The sequence below is a fragment of the Hibiscus syriacus genome, unplaced genomic scaffold, assembly GCF_006381635.1.
Source record: "Hibiscus syriacus cultivar Baekdansim isolate YM2019G1 unplaced genomic scaffold, ASM638163v2 tig00117048_pilon, whole genome shotgun sequence".
Lineage (NCBI taxonomy): Eukaryota > Viridiplantae > Streptophyta > Magnoliopsida > Malvales > Malvaceae > Hibiscus > Hibiscus syriacus.
The window spans coordinates 8,967,006-8,976,927 of record NW_024063538.1 but is presented as its reverse complement, the minus strand read 5'-3'; the positions used below and the strand labels follow the sequence as shown (position 1 = coordinate 8,976,927).

Here is a 9,922-nt window from a genome sequence, read left to right as displayed (position 1 = left end):
TCAACTTTTAAAACTTATTAAAAAGAATACAATCTCATAGGAAGCCGAAAACCACAGGTTGGATCAATACAATTCCCAGTAAACTAGTACCAGTAGTCTCTCGGATTGAGCCTGACGATTTCACTATGTCGATACTCACATCCAATTCCCTGATTTAAAGAAAAACCAAACAAGAAGATAAAAAAAATTAGCCTAGGGCCCTCTTTCACTTCTGTTCTATTGGACTGAATATCTTTCATAAGGAGTACTATAAGTTTTGATTAAGAAGAAAGAAATAAAATTAGATGGTTTTGGTTCAAAACTAATACTGAATATCCAGATCCTTGACATGCAGTTCCAGAAACATAAAAATTTCAACAAAAAACACACAATGTGAGTTAAAAATGGGAAAATGCGAAAGAGAAAAAACTTACTTCTAGATAGCCCAAAAGAGAAAATAAATACCTTCTTGTAAGTGAGGTGAGAGGCTAAGAAATAAACGCAATCGGTGTTGCGTTCCAATAATTCTTCCTTGTAAATAAAAAGCTAAAAGACAGAGCACTGCTTGGGCTTACAATTTTACATGGTGGAAAACTAAAACAAAAACCAAACGAGAGTGCATGTGAGTGAAAAAGATTGAGAGGTGAAGGTGTTGTTTGGGATTTCATTATATTTGATCATCTGTTGGAAAATCTTTAACCACAAGGATTAAACGAAGAAATTATTATATGCCATTTATACAAAATAATTCCAACTTTGTTTGTGACTTTCAACAATGCATTTCATCGAACATCTATGCTTCACCTGAGATGACATGTATATAACATTACACCTTGAATAGTTGATGATCCCGATAGTCCCTTGGTCGGGTCTTCTCTCAATGGACGCTTATTCAAGTCAACACCTCCACAGAATTCAAAGTTAGATTAGAATTTCCCATGCATCCCAGACTGAAAAGTTACGCTGGAAATGAGAAGAGAGAAGCAAAAAAAAGAAATTCGAGATCGAAAAGGAATTTGGGGTTTAGAATAAAATTAAGGACTATGTTGCAAGTTTTAAAAGTTGAGGAACCTAAATGCAAGCACCTGAAAAGTTCAGTGACCATATTGCAAACGGCGTCAAATGACCGGTTACTTCGGGGACCATATTGCAAACGAACTAAATGTTGGAGGACTATATTGCAATTTTTAAAAGTTGGGGGACCTAAATACAAGCTTTAGAAAAGTTCAGTGACCATTACTATCTTTACCCTTAAATTAAAGTGATATGACAAAGGACTATTTCGAATAAATTGGAAAAATTAGGATGAATTCTAATCAATTCATAAATTCTGGTTGGATGTACAGTTGTGAAAGTTTTGTGGATAAGTGATGAGTATGAATATTAAAGGAATTGAAGTATCATTTTGGAATGTTGAGGTTGATATTGAGTTGTGAAATGATATTTGTATAGAACTAGTATCTAATGAATTTTAAGGATTTTATTTTTTAGACTTTGATTATGCTGGTACGACACTAACATATGCTTTGAATTTATGTGTTATATATATGATTTTGTATAGACTCTGATAAATCCTGTTATTCGAAGAAAATTGAAAGCAAAGGTTCAAGTACGAGAGTAAAAACTATTGACAAAGGTTTGGTAGTAAGGCATTTAAGGTGAGTGCATTCTTACTTATTTATTTATATTATTATGATACGAGGAAAACTTGTGATAAGTCAACTTCTAATGTTTTCGAAAGAAAATAACTATGAATTCTATTATGAAATACTTTCATAATATCTTCTGAAATGATTTAAGAATTATTTCGGGTATGAACTGTCCAATTACACTAATTTATATTATTATTTGTCGTGGAATGTAATTGGAATATGATTTTTTTATTATAAAACCCATTGTATGTGCATTGAGAGTCAGTGGTACGATTAACATGCCATGAGATTGAGTGATTCTGTATCTGGTACATTTGTGTACTCACACTATATGTGTGTTCTGTCTGACACTATCTATGCGTTATGGGTTTTACGATGTGTTGACATTGTGAGTTACCATATCTGATTTCAATATAGTGATGATATGTTCAACAACACCTATATTTTTGTTTGGCACCAAGGGTGTAAATTTATTTATGGCAGTTGTGCCTGCATATTGCGCATACTCGTTCTGACTTGTGTACCTTATATTCTCATTTATTATACATTGGGCTGTCAGTTAAATAAATGTGAAAAGTGCATGTTTATCTGATTCGTTGAAAGTAAAGCTTTCATATTCTGATTTGGCATAAAGTGCCTTATATCTGATCTGTTTATTCTGATCTATGGATTTTGACATGTTGATTTTCAGATTTCAATATAAAGAAAATTTTGAAAGTCTGTTTAATATGTTTTTATGATAACTGTTATTTTACAAATTTTCCGAATTAAGAAATATTTTATTGAGTCTTTTTATATGTTCTGATTCTATATTAAGACATTTTTTTTGTATAATAGTTTACACGATATTTTAAAATTATAATACTTTGAATTAATTATGATATTTTATTATTGAAATATTTTACTTTAGTCTGTATATGCTTCATTAAGTGATTACTTAGTGTGAGTGTTTTATGTGTAGGTAAGGAAAGAATAAATCAACGCAGTAGAAAACATAACATGTATCACTCTTTTCGGATAACACCTATTCCCATTATTAGTATGGTAATTACCAATATTTGATTTAGCTAGTTGGTATGTATATTATATATGTTTTGCTGCTCTCATAGGTAAGTTTCATAATGTGGTTTGTATTATATAAATAGACTAAAGAGTATGCGCATTGTTAGGTATAGCCAATATTTTGCATAAATAGTAGTTTATTAGATTATATTTATAATACTATTGAAATGAAATTTGTGTAGGCAATTTTTAGATAGTTTCATTTTCTTTATGATTCAGTATCGAACTGTCATATTACTGTATAAAAAGGGAACTGATTTAAAAGTTAAAATATTAATTTTTATGTCACGCGATTAGTCAATTTGATGAAAAAGGGCATAAATAAATAAATTTTAAAAATGATCGAAATTTTACTCGATTTTGTTTAGTAAATGTTTAAAAAATTAATGTGACACATTTAACTCGTAATTGAGTACGTATACGGATTAAGTGTGTTACATATAACCCCTTAAAGCTTCCAAAACAGCCAAACTTTAAATATTTCATGACTTACCATACCCACCAAACTTCAAATATTTCTTGACTTTTTTCGAGTAACTCCTCTACAGTGCACTTTTCCTATTATGCAAACCATCCGGATGATATTTTCAATGAAAATCTACCACAATTGAAACTGCTACTTTAGTCCAACCCCATTGAACAATTTCTCTTAGAACATAGATGAATTGTACTCTCGCGACCCATAATTCATGATTACTGCAGCAGGATTGATTTCGGACCCAAAATCATTGAAACTAATTCGAAATCTCGCTATCGTCGACTCCCATTGATTTCTGAGAATTCAATGCTTTCAATAAGCACCCTTACGCTTTCCAGTTAATTATATAGACTCTCATTCGAAATAAGGTTCCCGCATAAGATGATTATGGTCACAAAGTTCCTGATTTTTGCAGTTACAGTTACCATGTACCTTGCCTCGCAATATCCACTATTCCTTCAAACCCCTTGATCCTTGCTTTTCCTGATGATTTAGAGGCTGTCAAAGTCCAAATCCGCAACAGACAATAGCATCAAAACATTGAACATAATGCTCCTTGAAAGGCCTTCTTTTACAAGAAAGTCTGTCAGAGTATCTCTCTCTTGGAACATAAGGAATTTGACATCTCACATTGCCTTCCCCACCATTTCTAAGGACAAAACAAATGAGAGGAGATCCAAAATAACATTTCCTGGGAACCAAATTCTTTAGTCAGACCCTTTAGAAGAACAAGAACTTCACTAATCCTGACGCAACATCCTTTACAACTCCTACTTGGTGGGAAATTTCAAACTCCAAATTTTGACAAAATTGAAATATGAATTTGCTACCCCTCTTCAACCTATAATTCAATACGATTTTATGTCCTAATTAAATAAAAACAAAAGTGTATATATATTTATTATCTTTTTTGAAATCAGAGAGGAAAATTGATCAATCATGTTGTTAACCAATAACTTTTTAATCTTTTCTCTTTATAACCTTTATCAATTTGATTCATAAAAATCTATAAATGTAGACTATTGAAACATTATGTTCACCTAATGATATTTTCCTAGTTACTTTTATCATTAATATTTGACAAAAAAACTAATATAATAATTAGAAAAATAAATATAATTATATATTTCATTATTTTAATTTTAATTTAATTTAAAAATATTTATCCTTCTTTTAGATGAAGAATTGTGTGCACAGGTAATACAACATGTATCACTATTTTATTAGAGTTTTATTTTATTTTAAATAGTATAATACATTATGTATATATATATATATATATATAATATTGTAATTAATTTATCAAAAGTGGGATTTAGCTACATGGTTAAGGCATATTTCATTTTTCTCAAACATCTTGGGTTTAGTCCGCCACAAAACCATTCTTCACAATTTATTAAATAAAATAAAATAAAATAAAGAAAAAATTTACATTTAGATAATGTCATATTTTTAATCTAATTGGGTGATTATTATTTTTAAATTAAATTGAAATTAGGATCAAAATTGATAGACCGTGTAAATAAGAAATATTAAATGTATAATCATACTAATTTTATTATATTATCACATTAACACCTTCATAAATTGTGAAGTACGAGTGATTTAATTGACATCATTTAAACAATTAAATGATGTGATTGAAAAAAATATTAAAAGATCAATTGTAAGATTAAAATCTCTTATTTTACTAATACAACTAATTTTCAATCTTCATAAAATATTAAAATCAAATTCTGACAAATTAAAGGGATGAAACTCATAATTAAACCTATTTTAAATTTATGTTGATATAACAATTAAGGAAAAATGTTTTTGGATTTGAATTGAATTTATTCAAAGTTTTTCAAAGCATTCAAAAATAATTCAAAGTCCATTTAAAAGTGTAATTGAGCACAAAATGATTTTCTGGACAAAAAGTACTGATACTGTTCTTACAGTATCGATACCTCATGAACAGTACCGATACTGTTCATATGGTACTGATACCAAAGGTAAGGAAAGTATTGATACTCACTAGGTAGTATCGATACTACCAACATTGCTCAAATTTCAGAATGCAAAAATGGTACCGATACCCAAAGGGGTACCGATACTACTATACATAGGAGTATCGATACCATATGCATAATATCGATACCATTAGGCCCTAACAGTTAGTAATATCTAGTTGATTTAAATATAACAAAGGTAGTACCGATACCCTTTGTTCTGGGCAGCTTTATTTTGCACGAAAATTGATCCCCAACGTCTCTAAAACACTCCCAACGGCTAGAAATGGTCATAACAACATTCCGACATATAAATACAAGTTGAGGACACTTGAAGAAGGGTTAGAACACCTATCCAAGCAATCAAACACAAGAGAAGAGTCTTTCATTCCTATTTTACTTTCTCTTGTAAATATTTTTGTTCTAGTGAGATAAATTTTGTAAACTCCTACATTTGAGAGGCTTATTTGTTTACTTCTTTTATCCTTTTGTAAAGGGGTTTTTGGTTCTATCATAGCAAAGTAAAAAGATAGGGAGTTTGTAAAGGTTACTCTTGATCCTTGAAAAAGAAAGAACAAATTAGTGAATTTGTTAGAAAATCCTTAGTGAGGAGCTAAGGTAGTGGATGTAAACTTGGTTGATAAATCGAACTATTATAAATCTTTGTGTTCATTGTCTTATCTTTACTCTCCTTACTTCTTAAACAAATTTTTATTAATTCACCTATTTGCAACTCTTTCGGTTGTTAATTCGAACCTCTTCAAATCCCAACAATTTATTTAGGCAAAAGGGTACATAAGTCATCGTACTTTTAAAAAGAAACCAATGTGGTCCTCCACTTTTTTTGCACCCAATGTGGCCCTCCAAGTCAGGAAAAAAAACTCAATGTGGTCATTTGACCAACGTTTTCCGTCGTTGACCAACGACTCCGTTACTTTGTGCTAACGTGACACGTTAAGCAGGCCAACATCATATTTTTCTCTCAATCTGGCCCTCCAACTCAAGGAAATAACTCAATCTGGCCCTCATACTTTTTGTTTAATGTTGTTATAAATAATAAAATTATACCATTCATCACTCAACTATCTTCTCTCTTATATTTTAGTCACTAAACTTTAAAAGTTTTCAATTTAATCACTCAACTTTTGAATTATTACTGTTTTGATCATCATGATTTATTTTATTAATATTATTTATGATGTGACATTTGTTATTCTTATTTTATTAATATATGATTAAAATAATATTAATTAAATTAAAATTTTAAAATTATATTGAAACAAAAAATATTCCCAAAATTATAATTAAATTAAAAAAATATTACATCTACTTTATATATTTCCAAGTCTCCACTCTCCTCCTTTATCCTCTCATATCATTTTTCTTTATTTTCAACCAAAGATTTCTTTTTTTCTTCTTTCATTACCCAGTCAAGTACCTCATCCCCAATTTTTCAATTTTTTTACAAGTTCAATCTGGGTTCACTGAATCTGGTAATGAAAAAAAAAGAAATCTTTGGTTGAAAAGAAAAAATACCACATCATACATAAATATTAATAAAATAAATTAGATGTTTAAAATATGAGCAATTCAAAAGTTGAGTAATTAAATTGAAAACTTTTAAAGTTTAGTGACCAAAATAGAAGAGAAAAAATAGGAGGGCCTGATTGAGAGAAAAATTAGGATGTTGGCTTACTTAACGTGGCATGCCAGCAAAAAGTAACGAAGCCATTGGTCAACGACAAAAAAACATTGGTCAAAAGACCACGTTGAGATTTTTTTTAACTTGGAGGGCCATATTAGGTGAAAAAAAAAGTAGAGGGCCACGTTGTTTTTTTAAAAGTACGAAGGCCTTAGCTATCATTTTGCTATTTATTTCATTATTATTTTGTGGATAAATCAAAACCCTAGACCACTTTTAGAAATATCTAATATTCTAATCCATTCCCGGGGATCTGCTGTTTTTCTTTTATCTTCTTCACCATCTAAGCCTATTTCGATTTTCTCTTATTTTCTCTGTGTATTTAATTCAAAGTTTCATAGAAGGAAGAATCCTCGTTTGGGGTTCTCCTGCATTTATGTTCTTCGGCTAAAACAAAACAAAAAACAATTTGAAAAAAATGCATCCCATTAAATATGGTTCCCATCATCATCTTCAGCAGCAGCAGCAATTCATGGCTGATGATGGCGATTCTTCATCTTGTTCAGTTTTCTTCATTCCCAAGCCCCAGCAACAACAACAACAATATGTTTTCCCTTACCCTTTAAATTCTCAGCAACAACACGAACACCATGAGAATCTTTCTCAGCAACATCCGAGTCCAGTTACCCATCAGCTTTTTCAGCATTATCAAGCTCAGTTTCAAGCATTTCGACACCCAGAATCTGTTCATCATCATAGTCATCCCTTTTCAGCTGTTAATTTCAAGTTGGGTCTTAACGAAAACAGTGGGAAAAAGGAGGTTGTTTTGCCTTTGAATCATCAGCACAATGAAGCTAGTTTTTTCCATGGAAATCAGCAACATGAAGATCCTCTTTTGGTTCCCAATTGTTTGCATCCCCATGAAGATTCTCCCCTGAAAGAACCCTTTTGGTAATTTATTATAATTCCTTTTCTTACTCTAAACTTTTTTCTTTTTCTTGTTTGATTTCTTTTTCTCACCCATGTGTTTGTTGAAATGTTAGCAGGAAACCCTTGAACAGATACGAAGGTAGGCAGTGTAGTGGAAATAACAAGGTTTCTCAATCCAAAAATGAGAGGAGCAAGAATTTGGATCACAAATATAGACTCTTTGGTGAGCTTGAAGCAATTTATGGGCATGGAGGAGAAGCTTCTCAAGCTGGTTCAGGGTCTGCTCTCACGGGGGAGAATTCACCTGCAAATGTTGCCATCTCCATGCCCTTAACTGAGTTCCATGGCCATAATATAGGTGCAAATGAAGGGGTTGGTAATGGATTAGAGAGCACTTCCATTGTGAAAGAAGCTTCCTTGAGGAATAAGATTCAAAAGAAGATCAATAGGAAGACAAAAATGGAGGAAATGAGTTCAATGGTTGTGTTTTTCGGGAGCTTAGTGAAGCAAGTGACTGATCATCAAGAGTATCTCCACAAAAGGTTCTTGGAAGAGGTTGAAAGAATGGATAAAGAGAGGTCAGTGAAAGAGGAATCATGGAGACAACAAGAGGTTGAAAGACGTAATAGGGAAACCATGGCAAGAGCACATGAACAAGCTTTAGCTTCAAGTAGAGAGGCTCTCATTGTATCCTATTTGGAGAAGATTACAGGTGAAAGCATCAATCTTCCACAAAGGACTCCATTGTTAGTACAACTTGAAAGCACGGTTGTTAAAGCTGATAACAATAGCAGGTGGCCTATACCTGAAGTTGAGGCCTTGATTCAAGTGAGATGTAACTTGGAATCAAAGTTTCGAGAATCTGGATTAAAGGGTGCTCTTTGGGAAGAAGTGAGCTCTTTAATGTCTTCTTTTGGTTATCAAAAAAGTGCCAAAAGGTGCAAAGAGAAATGGGAGAACATCAACAAGTATTTCAGGAAGAGCAAAGAGAATGGTAAGAAACGCTCTCAGCAATCCAAAACCTGCGGTTATTTTGATCAATTGGATCAACTCTACTCAAGAATACCAATTAACACTGCTATTGAGATGCAAAAACAAGGTGATTCGGACCTTTTAGAACCCTGTATTCCTCAGAGAGTTGACGTTAATGGGAGCCTTAAAAGTATCTGAAATGAACTCCCCAAAGTTGGATTTTGATGGCACAGTAGGTGATAAACAAGGAAGCAACGTAAAGGACAATGAAAGCCGTGGGAATTACTTGGAGAATGATGGTGATGAGCAAGAAGACGATGGTAATGACAGTGATGGGGAGAATGAGAATTGAAGGTCAACCTCCCAAAGGTCTTCTACAAGGTAAGCAATTTTTTAACTCAAGGATTTCCAGTGCTAATAGTGTGCTTAGTTCAACAAAGTTAACATCAACTATGGGTTGTCTATAAAGCAATTAAGATGAGAATGTAGACCTATGATCTTACTATTGTCTTAGCCATTGTTTTTTCCTTTGTTTTTTTCTCTTGTTTTCATCTGCTTATGGACCATTGGTAATTTTTGTTTCAAAATTTGAACCTCAATCTTTGTTTACCTCTTCTCTTCACATTAATGTCATTGCTTTGGCTGCTATGGGGGCACTTTGTTTTAATGCTTGCACACATACAAATATACATACATACACTACGGGTGTGTATATGTGTATATATATATAGGGACGGAGCTCAATTAGGGTCCAAGGAACCCCGACCCTTGTTAAAATTTGTATATTTGATATAATTTTGGTTTAATAGTATTTTGGTTCATGTAAAAATAAATATTTAAATTTTAAAAATATAAAAATTTATTAAATATTTAATCAAATAGTGGTCGAATTATAGAATGATAAGTACGTGTTCTCAAATTTTTAGTCTAATTACAATTTAGGTCATTGTAAGTTTAAATATTAGACAAATTATAAATTGTCTTTTGAATTTTAAGTTTTTTATTATAAATTTAAGTGAATACAAGGTACTATATGTATAAAGATTTTCAACTATTTGACAACGAACGCTCATACCCCTACATACGCCTCAGGACCTCAAGGATAACAACAATCCCCTTAATCACTAAGGTTATTTGTTCATGCTGAATTTCGAGTTTAAATACCTAATAAGTCTTTATATTTTTCTTAAATAATATATTATTTCGGTCCCTGTCA

General features: G+C 31.7%; 1 protein-coding gene across 1 annotated transcript; it reads left to right on the top strand.

Annotated features, from left to right (window-relative positions):
- Positions 1-7,191: 7,191 nt before the first annotated feature.
- Positions 7,192-9,085, top strand: LOC120197560 (trihelix transcription factor GT-2-like). Its single transcript, XM_039199054.1, has 3 exons — positions 7,192-7,755; positions 7,851-8,798; positions 8,853-9,085. Exons 1-3 carry the CDS (start codon positions 7,283-7,285, stop codon positions 8,902-8,904), a joined length of 1,473 nt encoding a protein of 490 aa, XP_039054985.1. The 5' UTR covers positions 7,192-7,282; the 3' UTR covers positions 8,905-9,085.
- Positions 9,086-9,922: the final 837 nt, after the last annotated feature.

Excerpts from the sequence above, each read along its gene's own strand:
- LOC120197560 (XM_039199054.1), top strand. The coding sequence starts at position 7,283 with ATGCATCCCATTAAATATGGTTCCCATCATCATCTTCAGCAGCAGCAG. Across the intron at positions 7,756-7,850 it reads CCCCTGAAAGAACCCTTTTG|GAAACCCTTGAACAGATACG; the intron begins GTAATTTATTAT and ends AAATGTTAGCAG. Across the intron at positions 8,799-8,852 it reads GATCAACTCTACTCAAGAAT|ACCCTGTATTCCTCAGAGAG; the intron begins ACCAATTAACAC and ends GGACCTTTTAGA.